This window comes from Callithrix jacchus, chromosome 2 (assembly GCF_049354715.1).
Source record: "Callithrix jacchus isolate 240 chromosome 2, calJac240_pri, whole genome shotgun sequence".
NCBI classification, from domain to species: Eukaryota; Metazoa; Chordata; class Mammalia; order Primates; family Cebidae; genus Callithrix; species Callithrix jacchus.
Window position 1 is genome coordinate 114,921,860 of NC_133503.1, and position 19,597 is coordinate 114,941,456.

A 19,597-nucleotide genomic window follows, 5' to 3' on the forward strand; every position below is an offset into this window, starting at 1 on the left:
TTTTTCCTCCTATTTACAAATTATTCAGCATAAGCAGAACCTAATCTGAGAATAGTCATCAAGTTATTTTGCAGTTGATTAGAAAGCCAGTTAGAGCTCTATCAGAAGACTGACATGCTCAGGCAACTAAACCATGTGACTGCAGCTGTGCTGTTATCTATTAGGTGTTTACGTGCCTCCTTGATAGAAATGGGGCAAGGACGTCAAGTGCCTCTATAGGAATTTTCACTAGCTGCTAGAAGAATTGTAAGGTCTAGATATAAATTCTAAAGGAGTTACTAAAGGCATGGGTGCATATGATAACAGAAAAGCAATCTGTGATCCAAGGTAGTTAATTCCCAACTTTTTTTTTTTTTTTTTTTTTTTGAGACGGAGTTTCGCTCTTGTTACCCAGGCTGGAGTGCAATGGCGCGATCTCGGCTCACCGCAACCTCCGCCTCCTGGGTTCAGGCAATTCTCCTGCCTCAGCCTCCTGAGTAGCTGGGATTACAGGCACGCGCCACCATGCCCAGCTAATTTTTTGCATTTTTAGTAGAGACGGGGTTTCACCAAATTGACCAGGATGGTCTCGATCTCTTGACCTCGTGATCTACCCGCCTCGGCCTCCCAAAGTGCTGGGATTACAGGCTTGAGCCACCGCGCCCAGCCGATTCCCAACTTTTTAACTGTCTTAGTGAAGTGTTTCTTATACTTTAAAAAACATGGGAATCACTTGTATCTTGTTTAAATGCATGCCTCTCTGTTTAAATGCAGTAACTCTAAGGGGTTGGGGAACTCTAAGGGAAACGATTCTGAATGTCCAAGAAGCTCCCATGTGACACCAAGGTTGCTGGTCTATGGACAACACTAAGTAGCAAGGTCTTCAAACTCTCATTATGGACTGAAACTGGGAAAAATTCTATGAAACTATTATCAGCTTACAAACGTAAGTGGGTGCTTTCATTTTCCCCTCTATCACCAAAAGTGCAGGAATACTGATTTGTACTTTCATAAAACTGTCAGCATTCACATTTTCATAATTTAAACATACATATGTGGGCTTGGACAATGGGAAAAATAGAAAAAATAAACACATATGTTCTTTAACATGAGGACAGTATGTACACTCATCAAGTGTAGAGAGTGCGGAATGCTAAGTTCAAGCTTCTACTTTGCATCAGTTAGAGCGAGACCAATTTCATAAAGTAAGAAACAAGAAACTGAGTGACTAGTTTTGGAATCCAAGGAAGCAAAGACAGTTTCCCCTATTCCTCCTCGGTTAAGACTTCAAAGTGTGGTTTACTTCTTTAAAAATATATTTATACTGTATATTTTTGTTATAAAGTAACATATACTCATTGTAAAAGATTCAAATTATGCAGAATGTATAAAGTAAAAAGTGAATATTCTGGTTGATTAAAAATGGGATCTCATAAGAAATATTATCTTATGATTTGCTTTTTTCAGTCATAAATACATTGTTCACATCTCTCCATACTCATACAGATCTTCCTCATTAATTTAATGATTGCATGGCACAGTTATTCCATAGCATGGCTGTACCATAATTTATTTAACCAATTTTCTATTGTTAAAACATTTAGGTTGCCTTCAATTATTCATTATAATAAATAATGCTACACTGAATCATTCCTATATAAATACTTAAACATCAGTGCAATTATGGCCATAGAATATGGAGTATAATTGCTAGGTCAAAAGATATGCATATTTCTCATATTTATCTTATGAATTCCCAAAATACTTGAAATCATATTCAAACCAGTGAAATATAGTTCAAACCAATTAAGTTATTTATGAATAAATAATGAAATAAGAATATAAATAGAAAACATCTGAATTTGCTGAAAATAAATTTACATACCTCTATATCTCCCAAATGTAAAGGTCCTCCTGAGTCTGAAATGGAATTGAATATTACATGTAGTCACTAAAAAAATGAAATTTTTATGCTTTTATGGTTTAAAGTTTTTTTTTTTTTTTTTTTGAGATGGAGTTTTGCTCGTTACCCAGGCTGGAGTGCAATGGCACAATCTCAGCTCACCGCAACCTCCGCCTCCTGGGTTCAGGCAATTCTCCTGTCTCAGCCTCCTGAGTAGCTGGGATTACAGGCACGCGCCACCATGCCCAGCTAATTTTTTGCATTTTTAGTAGAGACGGGGTTTCACCAAATTGACCAGGATGGTCTCGATCTCTTGACCTCGTGATCCACCCGCCTCGGCCTCCCATAGTGCTGGGATTACAGGCTTGAGCCACCGCGCCCGGCCCCTATGGTTTAAAGTTTTACAAATGAAAAATAAAATCTTACGGTAACAGCGAATATCCATGGCATGATATTCTCCCCTGTGGTAGAAAATGACCACTTCTCTATCATGGACAACAGCTGTCATTCTTTCAGATTTTTTAATGTCATCTTCTCTGCCAACACAGACAGAAGAATATTCCCTCTTTTCAGGATCTTGTGCAGAGCCATCAAGATTCATGCTAGCCGAACATAAAGAAGGAAAGTTGCAAGAAGTATTCACTAATTTGGTTCCAACTTAATAAAGATAATCTTAAGAATGAATAGTTTGGACTTTTCAAGATTAATGCAGGCACTTTCTGTAGCTATATAAAACATTTATAAATACTGGGTTATTCTTATTTTGAAACAGAGTCTCACTGTGTCATCCAGGCTGGGGTGCAGTGTCACGATCTTGGCTCACTGCAACCTCCGCACCTGGGTTCAAGGGATTCTCCTGCCTCAGCTTCCTGAGTAGTGAGGATTCCAGGGGCCCACCACCATACCTGGCTAATTTCTATATTTTTAGTAAAGACAGGGTTTTGTTGTATTGGCTAGGTTGGTCTCAATCTCCTGACCTCACGTGATCAGCCCACCTCAGCCTTCCAGTACTGGGATTACAGATGTGAGCCACCACGCCTGGTCATGAATACTGGATTATATTAAATAGGCAGTCATTACTTTGGGTTAGAGACTCTTAAAGACTGCCAAAATTAGGAAGAGTTCCTCACTCTGAGGCTAGAGTTTTGTTAGATTCATTTCAAGGTCAAGAAGAAAATTTCAGAACTTGTAAAATACAGAGATTTAAGTTCCACTGTGCCTTTATTTCCTATCAAATTAAACACTAAACAACATTCAGTTATTATCTGCATTGTTATCAGCCTTCTGCTGACAGCAGGATTCTCTGTCTGAGCAGTCTTCAGCCCCCTGGCTAAGGTGGTCCACTTGGTTTTGCCTAGAGTACACAGCTGGCTCTTAAAGGCACAACCAGCTAGCTATTATAAAGCAAGAAAGGATGGGTATGAATGAAAACCTTTTTTTTTTCTTACCTCAGATAAAAACTGGTCACTGAGATGACAATTGAGTTGAAATGCCAAAAATGCAAATGAACTAGACTTGACAACAGCTGAGGGAAGAGAATTTCATACTGAAGGAATAGCAAATACAAAAGCCTGAAGGAAGGAAAAGCCTTGGTTAAAGTGTGCCAGATTGGAACACAATGAGCAAGATTGATAAATAGGCAGGAGCCAGGTTGTGCAGTGTTGTGTATGGATTTTACTCTAAGAGCAGAGGGAAGCCACTAAAGCGTGTACAGCAGGAAAGTGTGACTTGATTTCTTTTTGAAAGAATGCCCCAGCTCTGTGGACAATGGATTGTAATATAACAACAATGTATGCACAAAAATAAAAGCTACTGCAGTGGTCCATGAAAAAGATGGTGGCTTGGCACAGGGGGTTGATTCCGTAGGGGAGAAAAAGTAATAATAACAGTAGCAGTAGTAGCTACTGCTACTACTGTATATTGTGTTAACTATATGCCAGGTACTATTCTAAGATTACATCTGTTTATTAACTTCTTTAATCCCCCATGTTACTAAAAAGGTATTATTATTTTAATTTTATAGTACAGAGAAGTTGGGTTGATGAACTAGAATGAAGATGCTACAGAAAAATAAATAAAGATGACTCCCAAGTTTTACGTTTGTGCAGCTAGGTGAACTGTAGTGCCAAAGACTGTGAGTATAAAGGCCAAGAAATGAATGGTATTTTTACAGGATGAAAAATCAAGAGCTATATACATTTTGCACATATTGAGTTTAAGGTATCTCAGAGACATCCAAGTAGAGATACCAAATCAGCAACCCGATATAAGAGACTAGAGTCAAGAAGTTCTAGAGAGAAAAGTTTGGGAGTTTTCATGTCATAGAATTCTATGGATTCACTTGGAGAGGAATTGTAGATAAGGAAGAAGGTCTAAGACAATTCCTGAAGCACTTCAACATTTAGAGGTCAGATGGAAGAGAGGTTGTAGAGAAGCAAGACCATTAGAATGTCCAATCTATTCCAAATCAAATGAAATTCATTCACTACTTTCTTCTCTATCTTATATTCTCCTTTAATACCAAATAGGTAGTAACCTAGAAAAAAAGGCAGGAAATGAGGACAGATAAATTCCAATGCTGATCACCTCTGTGTACTAAACAATAAATAATACATGAAGAAAACTTGAGGTTCCTAGGAAACTGTCCTGAAACTTTGATTGTTCTATAAAGAGCTGGGCCTACCCTATACCCTTTTCTTTGTAAATTCAATTACTCCATATACATTCACCCTCCTAGAAATCAAATACTGATGAGTATCCAAGTATGAGTTTATATTCAGAATATAACAATTACTACTCTCTTTTCCCTGTATTTCTAAAGTTTGTCTCCTATTCTACTCTTTAATGTCCTTTTGGCTAAATACAGAAATTAAAAGGTGGGAAAAATCAAGACTAAGAAATATCTCAATATTATTTTTAGGAACAGGTTTAAGGGTTATAGGTTTAATCCTGTCCTTGAATCAAAATAATGACTCAGGCCAGTGGCTCACACCTGTAATCCCAGCACTTTGGGAGGCCGGTGTGGGAAGATCACTTGCCAGGGATTCAAGACCAGCCTAGGCAACATACTGAGACCCAGCTCTACAAAAAAAAGTTTTTAATAAATTAGCCCAGTGGAGTGGTAGTTGCCTGTAGTGTTGGCTACTTGGGAGGCTAAGGCAGGAGGATCACCTGAGCCCATGAGTTTGAGGCTTCAGTGAGCTATGATCACACCACTACACTCTGGCCTGGGCAACAGAGTGAGACCCTGTCTCTAAAAATATTTTTTTAAAAGAGAATTTTGCTATGGAAGGCTCAAGATATTAAACGCACACTTGTCTACAAATATTTAACAAAATTACAAATCAGATGTCAACTCCAAATAAATATTCTAACTGTAGGAAGATACTTCATTGTCCATACCCTCTTCAAATATAGTAATATTGTAGTATTTCAAAGGAAGTTAAACAGGATGATAATGTACCTTTCCTTGATCAACAGGAATCTGCATTTTAATTCCACTCAAATTTTAGGTTACCATTTTATATAGAAACACATATATCCAACTTCTTTAAAGAAGGCATTTGGAAGATGGCTGAATGGGAATAGCTCTGGGGGGCAGTTCCCAGCGACAGCATCACAGAGGGTGAGTTATCACATTTCCAAATGAGTTATCACTGCCTACAGACCAGGAGATTACTAGGCTGAAAAACACCACGAGTTTCCAGGATGGCTATTTCAGCCAGTGCAGGGGGTCTCTGCACAAAAACTCACACAAATCTGGGCAGCTGTTTCAACCAGCACCTAGAATGCCTGAGAGACAGAGTCACCCATTCAACTGAAAAAAAGGAGGCTGAAACAGGGAGCCAGGTGATCTGGCTCAACAGGTCCCACCCCCACAAACACCAGCAATCTGAAATGTTCTGGATTCAGAGTTTTGCAGCAAGCACAGCTGGACCCAGGATGGTCCAGCTCTGTTGGAAGAAGGGCGTCCACCAGTACCAAGGCAGTCCACCATTACCATGGCAGTCCACCATTACAGAGGCAGTCTGCCATTACCGAGGCAGTCCACCATTACGGAGGCAGTCCACCATTACAGAGGCAGTCCGCCATTACAGAGGCAGTCCGCCATTACTGAGGCAATCGGCCATTACAGAGTCAGTTCGCCCTTACTGAGGCAGACTGCCGTTACTGAGGCAGTTCTAACTATACCTCTATAAACAAAATTGCAAGAAGTTCACACAGCAGCTGAGCAGAGCCCACAGCAGCTGAGCAACGCCTCTGCTGGCAGACTGTGGCTAGGCTACCTCCTTGCTGGGCAGGGCAGCTCTGAAAAAAGGTAGCAGCACATCAGGAACTTATAAATAAAGGTCCACCTTTCCAGGACAGAGCACCTGGGAAAAAAGGCAGTTATGAGTTTGCTGCAGCAGACTTAAACATACCTGCCCAGCAGCACTGAATAGAACAACAGAACTCCCAGCTCAGCACTTGAGCTCCTGTAAGGGACAGACTGTCTCCTCAAGCAGCTCCCTGACCCCCGTATATCCAAAGAGTTACCTCATAAAGGAGAGCTCAGGCTGAATCCGGCGGGTATCCTTCTGGGACAATAATAACAGAAGAAGAAACTGGCAGAAACCCTTACTGTTCTGCAGCCACCCCCGGTGATCCCCAGGCAATCCCCAGGCAAGCAGGGTCTGGAGTGGACTTCAGCAGTCCTACAGCAGGGGGGCCTAACTGTTAGAAGGAAAACTAAAAAACAGAAAGAAATAACTTCAACAAAAAGAATATCCATTCAGAGACCTCATCCGAAAGTCACCAACTACAAAGACCATAGGTAGATAAATCCACAGAGATGGGAAGAAAACAGCACAAAAAGGATAAAAATATCCAAAACCAGAATGCCTCTCCTCCTCTAAGGGATCACAACTCCTCACCAGCAAGGGAACAAAGCTGGATCAAGAATGAGTCTGATGAATTGACAGAAACAGGCTTCAGAAGATGAGTAATAACAAACTTCTCTGAGCTAAAAGAACATGTTCTAACCCAATGCAAAGAAACTAAGAACCTTGAAAAAACGTTTGACGAAATGCTAATGAGAATAAACAGCTTAGAGAAGAATAAAAATGACTTAATGGAGCTGAAAAACACAACACGAGAACTTTGTGAAGCATACACAAGTTTCAATAGCTGAAGAAGAAAGGATATCAGAGATTGAAGGTCAACTCAAACGAGAAGGCAAGATTAGAGAAAAAAGAGTGAAAAGAAATAAACAAATCCTCTAAGAAATATGGGATTATGTGAAAAGACCTCATCTTCATTTGATAAGTGTACCTGAATGTGACCGAGAAATGAATCCAAGCTGGAAAACACTCTTCAGGATGTTATCCAGGAGAACTTCCCAAACATAGCAAGGCAGGCCAATATTCAAGTCCAGGAAATACAAAGAACACCACAAAGATATTCCCCAAGAAGAGCAACCCCAAGGCACATAATTGTGAGATTCACTAGGGTTGAAATGAAGGAAAAAATGCTAAGGGCAGCAGAGAGAAAGCTCGGGTTACCCACAAAGGGAAGCCCATCAGACTCACAGCAGATCTCCTGCAAAAACTGTACAAGCCAGAAGAGAGTGGGGGCCAATATTCAACATCCTTAAAGAAAACAACTTTCAACCTAGAATTTCATATTCAGCCAAACTAAGCTTCATAAGGGAAGGAGAAATCAAATCCTTTAAGAACAAGCAATTGCTGAGAGATTTTGTCACCACCAGGCCTGCCTTACAAGAGCTCCTGAAAGAAGCATTAAACATAGAAAGGAACAACAAGTACCAGCCACTCCAAAAATGTACCAAATGGTAAAAAGCATCAACACAATGAAGAAACTGTGTCAACTAATGGGCAAAACAACCAGCTAGCATCAAAATGGCAGGATCAAATTCACACATAACAATATTAACCTTAAATGTAAATGGGCTAAATGCCCCAATCAAAAGACACAGACTGGCAAATTGGATAAAAAGTCAAAAACCATCACGGTGTTGTATCCAGGAAACCCATCTCACATACAAGGACACACATAAGTTCAAAATAAAGAGATGGAGGAAGATTTACCAAAAAAATGGAGAGCAAAAAAAAAGCAGGAGTTGTAATCCTAGTCTCTGATAAAATAGACTTTAAACCAACAAAGATCAAAAGAGACAAAGGGCATTACATAATGGTAAAAGGATCAATGCAACAAGAAGAGCTAACGATCCTCAATATATACACACCCAATACAGGAGCAACCAGATACAGAAATCAAGTTCTTAATGACCTACAAAGAGACTTAGACTCCCACACAATAATATGGGGAATAGTGGGAGACTTTAATACTCCACTGTTAATATCAGATCAACGAGACAGAAAATTAACAAGAATATCCAGGACTTGAACTCAGATATGGACCAAGCAAACCTAATAGACATTTACAGAACTCTCCACCCCAAATCCACAGAATATACATTCTTCTCAGCACCACATCACACCTACTCTAAAACTAATCACATAATTGGAAGTAAATCACTCCTCAGCAAATGCAAAAGAATGGAATTCATAACAAACAGTCTCTCAGACCACAGGGCAATCAAATTAGAACTCTGGATTAAGAAACTAACTCAGAACTGCACAACTTCATGGAAACTGAACAACTGGCTCTGGAATGTTGACTGGATAAACAATGAAATGAAGAGAGAAATAAAGATGTTCTTTGAAACCAAAGAGAACGAAGACACAACATACCAGAATCTCTGGGACACATGTAAAGCAGTCTCTAGAGGGAAATATATAGCAATAAATGCCCACATGAGAAGCAAGAAAAGATCTAAAATTGACACCTATCATCAAAATTGAAAGAACAAGATAAAAAAAACTCAAAAGCTAGCAGAAGACAAGAAATAACTAAGATCGGAGCAGAACTGAAGGAGATACAGACACAAAAAAATCCTTCAAAAAAATTAATAATTCCAGGAGCTGGTTTTTTGAAAAGATCAACAAAATAGACTGCTAGCCAGATTAATAAAAAAGAAAAGAGAATAATAAAAAAGATGCAATAAAAAACAGTAAAGGGGATATCACCACATATTGCACAGAAATACAAACCATCATCACAGATTATTAAAAACAACTCTATGCACATAAACTAGTAAACCTGGAAGAAAAGGGTAAATTCCTGGACACTTGCATCCTCCCAAGCCTAAACCAGGAAGAAGTCGAAATCCTGAATAGACCAATAAAAAGGGCTGAAGTTGAGGCAGTGATTAATAGCCTATCAACCAAAAAAAAGCCCAGGTCCAGATGGATTCACAGCCGAGTTCTACTAGACATACAAAGAGGAGTTGGTACCACTCCTTCGGAAACTATTCTTAACAATCCAAAAAGAGGGCATCCTTCTCAAACCATTTTATGAGACCAACATCATCCTGATACCAAAACTAGGCAGAGACTCAACAAGAAAAGAAAACTTCAGGCCAATATACATGATGAACATAGATGCAAAAAATCTCCAATAAAATAGTGGCAAACCAATTGCAGCAGCACATCAAAAAGCTTATCCATCACAATCAAGTAGGCTTCATCTTGAGGATGCAAGGCTGGTTCAACAAGTGGAAGTCTATAAACATAATCCACCACATAAACAGAACCAAAGACAAAAACCACATGATTATCTCAATAGATGCAGAGAAGGCCTTCAAAATATTCAACAGCCCTTTATGCGAAAAGCTCTCAATAAACCAGCTATCAATGGAACGTATCTCAAAATAATAAAAGCTATTTACAACAAACCCACAGCCAATATCATACTGAATAGGCAAAAACTGGAAGCATTCCCTTTCATATCTGGCACTAGACAAGGATGCCCTCTCTCACCACTCTTATTCAATATAGTATTGGAAGTTCTAGCCAGAGGAATCAGGCAAGAAAAAGAAATAAAGGGTATTCAATTAGGAAAGGAGGAAGTCAAATTGTCTCTATTTGCAGATGACATGATTGTATATTTAGAAGACCCCAGTGTCTCAGCCCAAAATCTCCTGAAACTGATAAGCAACTTCAGCAAAGTCTCAGGATACAAAATTAATGTGCAGAAATCACGAGCATTCCTATACAACAATAACAGACTTAAAGAAAGCAAAATCAAGAATGAACTGCCATTCACAATTGTTACAAAGAGAATAAAATACCTAGAAATACAACCAACAAAGGATATAAAGGACCTCTTCAAGGAGAACTACAAACCACTGCTCAAGGAAATAAGAGAGGACACAAACAGATGAAAAAACATTCCATGCTCATGGTTAGGAAAAATCAATAGTGTGAAAATGGCCATACTGTCCAAAGTGATTTATAGATTCAATGCTATCCCCATCAAGCTACCTATGACCCTCTCACAGAACTGGAAAAAAACACCTTAAACTTCATATGGAACCAAAAGAGAGCCCGCATAGCCAAGTCAATTCTAAGTGAAAAGAACAAAATCATGCTACCTGACTTCAAACTATACTACAAGGCTACAGTAATCCAAACAGCATGGTACTGGTACCAAAATAGAGATAAAGACCCATGGAACAGAACAGAAGCCTCAGAAGGAATGCCACACATCTACAACCATCTGATCTTTGGCAAACCTGACAAAAACAAGAAATGGGGAAAGGATTCCCTGTTAAATAAATGGTGTTGGGAAAACTGGCTAGCCATGTGCAGAAAGCAGAAACTGGACCCCTTTCTAACACCTTACACTAACATTAACTCTAGATGGATTAAAGACTTAAATGTAAGGCCTAACACCATAAAAAACCACAAAGAAAACCTAGGCAGTACCATTCAGGACACAGGCATAGGCAGCGATCTCATGAATAAAATACCAAAAGCATTGGCAACAAAAGCCAAAATAGACAAATGGGATATAAATAAACTCCAGAGCTTCTGTACAGCCAAAGAAACAATCATTAGAGTGAACTGGCAACCAACAGAATGGGAAAAAATTTTTGCAATCTAGCCATCTGACAAAGGGTTAATATCTAGAATCTACAGGGAACTAAAACAGATTTATAAGAAATAAACAAACAAACCCATTCAAAAGTGGGCAAACGACATGAACAGACACTTTTCAAAAGAAGACATTTATGAGGTCAACAAACTTATGAAAAAATGCTCATCATCTCTTCTCATTAGAGAAACGCAAATCAAAACCACATTGAGATACCATCTCATGCCAGTTGGAATGGTGATCATTAAAAAATCAGTAGACAACAGATGCTGGAGAGGATGTGGAGAAATAGGAACACTTACACTGTTGGTGGGAGTGTAAATTAGTTCAACCATTGTGGAAGACAGTGTGGTGATTCCTCAAGGACCTAGAAATATAAATTCCATTTGACCAGCAATCCCATTACTGGGTATATATCCAAAGGATTATAAATCATTCTATTGTAAAGACACATGCACAGGTATGTTCAGTAAGACACTGTTTACAATAGCAAAGACCTGGAACCAACCCAAATGCCCATCAATGATAGACTGCACAAGCAAAATGTGGCACATATACACCATGGAATACTATGCAGACATAAAAAATGATGAGTTTGTGTCCTTTGTAGGGACATGGATGAATCTTGAAACCATCATTCTCAGCAAACTGATACAAGAACAGAAAAACAAACACCACATGTTCTCACTCATAAGTGGGTGTTGAACAATGAGAACACATGGACACAGGGAGGGAAGCATCACACACTGGGGTCTGTTGTGGGGAAATAGGGGAGGGACAGCTGGGGTAGGGAGGTCGGGACGGATAACAGGGGGAGAAATGCCAGATATAGGTGACAAGGGTATGGAGGTAGCAAACCACATTGCCATGTATGTACCTATGCAACAATCCTGCATGTTTTACACATGTACCCCAGAACCTAAAGTGCAATAATATATATATATAATAAAATTAAATTGAAAAAGAAGTCATTTGTACCTCGTGTACCTAGCTTAGAATGGTTACACACTATGGTCCAATCCCTTCCCAAAAAAAGGGAAAATTTTTTCATGGAAGTACCAACTGACTTCAGGCCTTCTGCAGAGAATAAATATTTCTCTAAATATTTATTTAATCTTATATAACTGATTGGAAGTTTTAAAATGTTAACAGATAAAGAGCATGGTTCATTTAAAAAGTAAGTTTATAAAACAAGAATTAAGAGTAAAATCTCTGTGTTAGTATTAGGAGTGAACTTTAGAAAAATAGAATTTATAGGTCACTGTTTTGAGAAAAATAATTCTGAGCCATGTGAAAGACAGATATCAGATATCATCATAAATCTGGGCTCCAAAATTGAAGTGTAGGAAGAGAGGTATATGTTTGCATGTTTGTGCATGTGTGCATGTGTGTTGATGGGGAGAGACAGGGGCTTTGAATTCAATGTATAAAGGAAGGCATTATATAAATCACGCTTAGAAAATTTCAGGGATGTCAAATTTTGTATTCTGAAGTTTGTATTTTTAATTCTTGCTCTAACAATTTCTTTTGAAAAGAGGGGAAGGTAGAAAAGTAATACATATGCTGTTTTTTAAATTTATCTCACAATAAAAAGCCAAAATTTATTATTTTAAAGCAAAGGCAAAGAGGACCATGGCCACAACTTTCTGGATTAGCTCTGGCTGTTAGGAGGCTGGAATACTATCTCTGAATGGTCATTTGGTTTTATTTGATTTTGGCAGGTACTCAAAGAACACAAATTGCTTGGGTGGTAGTATTTACCTTCAGAGTTAGGCATGCAGCCTTCAACACATTTTGTGACAAAACAGAGGGGTAATTATAAGAAAAATGGTAACAGACAAGGGAATGTACTGAAAGAAGGGGAAAGAAGCTAAAGAAAAAGAAACCAAAGCAAAGTGAAATTTGCAACACATACAACTGCCAAAGGCTTGAAAATCAACTCCTATAGGCCAGTAAAAAAAAAAACAAATAATCATAGAAAAATGAGCAAAAGACATGAACCTATATTTCACAAATTAATCTGAATGGCCAGCAATCACGTGTAAAGACGCTCAACCTCATTAATAGGAAAACACAAAGGAAATGCAAAGCAAAGCCATTAATGTGATACTTCAAACTTTTCTATCCACCAGGCTGACAAAAAAATTATACCAAGTTTTGGTGAAAATATCGAACTACCAGTGATAACACAAATTACTCCTACCACAGTTTGGCATTACCTAGTAAAGTTAAACACAATAGTAATCATCCCACTTTGAGTATATGCCAGAGAAATGTGCACAGGTACACCAGGAAACATACACAAGAATGGTTACAACAGCAAAAAACAAGAACGACACAAAACCCTTCAACAGTAGAATGGATTGTGTACATTCACTCAATGGAACTCTGTACAGCAGCAAAAAATGTATCTCTACATCAAGTTGGATTAATTTCAAAAAATGCAACTGCAAGAGAAAAATTTAAAAAGGAATTCAGAGTATGTTTCCATTTTTATCACAAAAGTGGCAAAACCAGTGTATTATTCATGGATATACATACTACAGGGTAAATATATAAAGAAAAGCAAAGGGATAATAAACACAAAATGTCTTAAATGTCTAAAAAGATTTACTTATTTCTTACATTTAAAATTATTCTGTTTTCAAGATTTAAGTTGTATCCTAGTTTATATTTATGTAGCAAATGACCCCAAGCCCAAGAAAAATGGAATAAAATTGTCCTTTCTAGCCTCAGAGAATGTGCCTGTGCATAGGTCATGAATGAACTATTTGAGAATTTTGTACAGCTAATTTCAAAACTTGGCATCAAAGGAGGAAATAAATAGTTCTTTTTTTCCCTCCAGGCAGAAAACAGAAAATACTACTATCAAAAAGTAACAGAATACAAGAGATAAAGTATAACATCGAAAGTTAATTACGTTTTCCCAACTCCCAAATAAATGAGAACCAAATGCAGGCCTTTCTCAAATTTGAGTCTCTTCAAACTCACAGTATTTGCAGGGTTTTGCCTTCAACCCGAAAAGCTATGGTGAACTTTGAAGGGGCTGATAAAGGAGCAGAGAAAACTGGGGCTAAGTGATAAAGGTTTCAGAGAACTATGATTACGGCCTTGCATTTTACTTAGAAAAGTATTATTTTATATGTCAAATAATAGGTTCCTCTATTTATCATAAATGGCACTATTTATAATATCAGATGACTTTTTACATTTAACACCCATATTATTAATACTGTGAATATAATGATCCATTGAGACAACAGTAAAAGTCCATGTGTTCACCTTAATTATTATTTTGATGAACTATTCATAAACTCCCAATATATTTCTTCTATTTTAAGTCTACTTTAAGTTAGTAGAATCTTAAGTGAATGAAACAGAAAATTAAAGGACTCATCCAGTTTGGCGGCTACAGGAAAACTTCCCTCTGAAAAATTTAGTTGTTTTGTTCCTTGTTCTCTTTGAGAAAAATTTTTTGCCTGTCCCTAAAATTGGTTTCTAAAGGTCCTAACTCCATATAAAATTACAAATTAACTAAATGCATACTTGGTCACTATTAGATCCCTTTCCAACATGGGAAATAAATTCAAGTTGAATTTTTAAAAATATTTAGTGTAACTCAAATTTCCATAAGGCACTAGAGATAAAAGCGACATTAAGTGAAAAGCACTTACTTGTCAGTCCTCTCGAGCCATGACTAAGGTGCTTTTACTAAGTCTGGGTATTTTGCCTACACATTATCAGAATGTTTATCTCAAGTATGACACCCTTGCTTTTAGGTTCAGGGAAGAGACATGCCTTAGTTTTGTTATCTCTCTGAATGGCAGAATAATAATAGATAAAACTAGCTGTCCTTCAGTAAGTGCCCACTGCTTGGACCTTTTGAATATAATAGTTCATTAATCTTCACAAAACTGTAAGGAGTAGGCATTAGTTTTATTCAGGTAGCACCCACAGATTTATAAAACATGTGACTTGCAAGTAAACTATCTTGAAGACACAAAAACCTTTTAGCAAAGCAAAGATGTATATTGGTGATATATATAGTATTGATATTTATGTCACCAAAGAAGATGGTCCTAAATTAAAAAAAATTAGGAATGCTAATGTGCAACAGCTATGTTCACGAATGTTTACAACTGAACGCTTGCCCAATAATTTTATATAAAGTCACGTAGCTGCTCTGGAAATCAGCACCATCATCTGATGTTGAACTGTGATCACAAGTGAGCTACATCTGGGTTTGCATCCCAGTTCTGTGTGATTTGGGGCAAGTTGCTTTATTTCACTTTGCTGCAGTTTTTTTTTTTTTTTACTATAACAAGGGCCCACCACATAGGGGTGTAGGTAAAGCACGTAAATGCTTTAACACACGTCAAATGTTTAAGCGCAGGCCTAACCGCAGGAAACACAGCGCGTTCCCTGGCACCTCTAAGGTCCTTCCAGCTCTGGTAGTTATCCTGTGTAACTTCAAGCTGTGTTTAACATTTTGGTGAAGACGGCCCGCAGTTCTGAGGCTGCACGGTGCAGGAAATTCTCGACTACAGACTGCAGCACACAGTACCTAGGACGGCCAGGGCTGCGGAAGCAACTTCTATAGAGCGCACGAATGCCAACAAAGCTTGTTAGAAACGACCCGCCTGCACCCCTGAGGTGGCGGGTCTCAGATGTGGCCAAAGTTTCAAGGTGAACAAGCCCAGTGGGTCTCCTGTGCCTGGGCGGAAGCCTTCCTTGGAGGGTTAACCATTAACTAAGGCTGAACCGAAGCCCAGGAGGGCCACAGGCCTAGCAGCTTCCAGGAGCAAACGCCGCGAGATTGCTGCCCGGACACCGCCGGAATGCAGGGTGCAAGCCCGCGGCCCGAACGGAAGCAGCCGGACCCGCGAGCCCCGAGCCCCGCCCCCGCGCGGCGAGAACAGAACTTACTGTTCCCAAGTCCTCGCTCCGCCTCCGCGTGACGCGACTGTACAAGCCCGAGCTCCAGCCACGCGCGGCGCCTCGACGGGGCGGGGCGAGGCTGTCCACGTGACCTGAGAAGGCCCGCCCCCGGGACCACCTCTATGGCATTGCTGGCAGATGACCCTGGTTGTTAGAGATCGCTGGCCAACAACGCCCTGCCAGCACCTTCAAATTGACAGGCCTACTCGTGTGCTTGACAAATGTGGATAGAATCAAGTTTACTTTTTAGGTGTTTGTTCATCTCATTACATTTATTCAAATTTTAGATGGGACCAGCGATTTCACTCAGGAATTTATCCTATTAAAATATTCGCAGAAGGTGGTTGCCATGCTTGTAATCCATGTTTAAGGATGTTTATTGCAATGAAATAATGAGAATCGCTAAAGTGATAACACGGGGGAATGGTTCAATAAAACACAGTACAGACATGTGAATAACTTCGTGCCTGTGTACTGTATACTCAAAGGACAGGTCTATGATGTAATGATATTAAAGGCAAAGCATAGATTACTATATGTGGTGTGCTCTCTTTAATGTAAACAAAAATTATGTTTTGAAATACAAACATGCAGATATGTACATAAACTTTTTCTCTAAAAATCAAAAGAAACAATAGTGGTTCCTTTGGGAGGAGATGGAGGGTTTTCATTTTTGTCTTTTGAACTTTGCAATTTACTCTTTTCTTTTTGTACTTCCCCTGAATTGACAACAACAAAAAGAAAAAACCCCTCATATTTGTGTTCCAAGCTGGGAAACTAGATGAGCCTGATAAGTTTTTTAAAGTTTCCTTGACTACATTCCAATGCGGTGGTTCTTAACCCTGGCTATGCCTTAAGGTCGATTGGGAGTTTTGAAAGGGTCGTAATGCCCAGTCTGCATGCCAGACCAACAAAATAAAATACAGATTTATCTGGGAGAGGGGAAGAGTAGATTCAATATATGTTTTTAACTTCCCGAGTGATTCCAATGTGAACCCAAGGTTGAACACTGCAACCTGTATATAGGTGACATAGTGATCTCAGACTCTAGGGTGGCCCAATGAACCTGGGGCAGTTGAAACCTAGGAGCTTTGTCCATTTACCTCAGTGTGCTATACAAATGCCATTTTTAAAATAAGCCTCAACATGTAAGAAGTTGAACATCTCAGAATAATTTGCCTCCAGTGCTAGTTTCTGATTCTATTCTCTTCAGTATAGTTTTAGAGTGATCAATAATATTTTATGGGATCATTTCACTTTTGCCCATTCGTTTCACTGACCCAAACACAAATTATCTAGTTTTGATGTATCACTTATCAAAGAGATAAAATATATTTTGATTTATCATACTTTCCATTTTCTATTAGTCATCCCAAATGATTTTATTGGAACATGGAAGGTGTTAGCAGTCTCCAGCTTGTCATCAAAGGACTAAATAAGGTTTTCCATTTTACAATTCCTTTTCTGGTTTGGCATATTCTGGACATTAAAAAAGGACACATCTTAGATCCATCCACATTAAGTTGATTTTGAATAAACTGAAGACCTTAGTAGTTATACATGCACATGCACACAAGGAGGATGAAAGAAGAGAAACTTTCTTTTATCTCTACCAGAAGTATTTATATGGTTAGTCATATGAGGTTTGGAAAGCTGTAACAGAGGTCAGAATAAATTACCCTTCTCCACTTCCCAAGTGCACACACACACAAAGGCACAAAACCATTCACACACCGGCATGCACGTTAGGTAACAGCAAGAACCCATCCAGTCTATTTGGAAGTCGTTGTTCAGAGTAAAGTTCATGATTTCTACTGTTATTTTGCCTTTTATTTTTTTCAATAGAACAATGTGAGCAATACTACCACTAAGTTCCACCTGTGGGCATCTTGGGGCATGTTCTACCTTTTTCCTTCCTTCATTTGTTTTAGCCTTTCCTTTTCCGAGCTTCTCACTTTGGCCTATTAGTGACACCTAGTGGTACTTGTGGTCAGCTTTTCCCCTGATTTTGGCTCTCAGTATCTTCATGTATGGTTTCAAGTGTCCCTTCCCACATTTGTGAGCCTAGTCCCTCTACTGTAAGCATCAGGCTGTTTCTAGACATACACTTCAGGCACCAAGACTCTCCTCTTAGAGAGTTAAAAAAAACTTGCCTTCAATCCTAAGCCAAAATCTGTGTTGACTGCTAGTGAAGACACCTGTGTGCTGCTAGTTTCACTACAGGGAGATTTGAAGGGTATCCACCAATCTGGGTTTCCCTCTCCTTCACACCAGAAAAGAGTGATAATACTGCCCTTATCAGGCTCTGGAATTCAGATTATGAGACAGTGAGGGTGGCTCTAAATACCACCTATGTGCTTCTGACTCCTAAATGAATGTCTCCAGACATAAACGTTTGTTGGGGATACCGACTTGACATTTCCATCGGGCTATTGTGGCAGAAGCCACAGTGTTCACCAAACATCCCATCAACGACCCACATTTTCCAGCTTCACTTACAGTTTGTCGCCCCCACGTGGCCAGTTTTGAACAATGGGCTGTAGACTGAAGCATAGAAAAGCTGAGATGAGCCTTCTCTAGTTGCATCTTTTTATGTCATAAGAATTAACAATATTCTGAATGCTGGAGCCTCCACCAGCCTGGGTCCCTGAGTGACCATGCAAACAGAGACCACATCCCCCCACCAATTCTCTAACTTCCACCAAGCCGTGAAAGTCACATTACTTAAGTGAGAAATAAATTTTTATTATGTTAAGGCCCCTGAAATTTTAAGATTGTTTATTATTGTTATACAATAGTTTAACCTGATAATTCATAGCTATCTCTAATTTCATTATGTTCAAAATTGAAATATTAATTTTCTCCCATAAATCTGCATTTCTTTGTCTCCTCCATCTCTATAAGTGACAACACTGTCCATCTTCAGGCTTAAGGGAAAAATCTGGATGTCTTCCTTGACTTCCTCCTTTTCCTTGCTGCCCACCCGCTGCCACTCCAGAGAGAAGGGAGTTTGCGTCGCTGACCTGAGACTGCTATCCTTAAAAAGGTCTGCTTGCAAGGTTGGCCCTTGGCTGACATGTGAGAACTTGGCTGGTAAACAGTCTCCTACTGTTGTACCAAAGCCCTATTAACCTCAATAGGAAAGGAACCAGGTTCAAGAGACTGAAGAAGAGACCTAGAGCCAGCAAACAAAACACTGTGTTTTATTAGGTGCTTAGAGAGTCCAGTGGTGGTGGACTGGACAGGAAAACTGCAACTGCCTGGAATCATCATGCAGTTTATATAGTATTCACCTAATACCCTCCCCCTAACAACATCCACCCAGCAACCTTCATGTACCCCAAAACTCAGGACCTCAATCCCCTGTATGGCCTGTGTTCCACTGGACAGGCCAAGGGCTTAGATGTTTATTATAAAGAAAGAATCTCCAGGTTGGCGACTCCCAGATTCCCTAGCTCACGACATACATTCAGATGCATCTACCATATGGGGTCATTTTAAGGGTATGCACAAATTATTGCTAACAGGTGAGTTTACCTGACGCCTACACCTAAAGAGTTTTCCCTAAATAATAAAAGTGACTCACTGCGCCGAAACTGTTTGTATAATGTGACCTATGCTGATCACTTGCTTTCCTTCCGAGCTTCTAGAATTTGGTACCTGCTAGGCAGAGGTGCTTGTGACCAGCACCTAATAAAACTCTGGCTGCTGAGTCTTGGCCTTTCCTGGAGAAAAACATTGAAAGCATGTTTCTGCATTTTCATTTTTGGAAGAAGAATG

General features: G+C 39.2%; 1 protein-coding gene across 5 annotated transcripts in view; it reads right to left on the reverse strand.

Annotated features, from left to right (window-relative positions):
- The window catches only part of RFESD (Rieske Fe-S domain containing), a 53,393-nt gene extending 37,522 nt beyond the window's left edge, over positions 1-15,871 (reverse strand). For 2 of the 5 annotated variants that reach the window (XM_054252116.2, XM_017969778.4), the window contains exons 1-4: positions 15,806-15,871; positions 3,331-3,453; positions 2,309-2,484; positions 1,865-1,899 (exon numbers count right to left, since the gene is read on the reverse strand). In XM_054252116.2, coding sequence (XP_054108091.1) covers positions 1,865-1,899; positions 2,309-2,483 — 210 coding nt within the window. In that variant the 5' untranslated portion in view covers position 2,484; positions 3,331-3,453; positions 15,806-15,871. Of the gene's footprint in view, positions 1-1,864; positions 1,900-2,308; positions 2,485-3,330; positions 3,454-4,223; positions 15,784-15,805 lie in introns of those variants that run through there. The other 3 variants (XM_078365155.1, XM_008991784.5, XM_017969781.5) reach the window with 2 other exon arrangements.
- Positions 15,872-19,597: the final 3,726 nt, after the last annotated feature.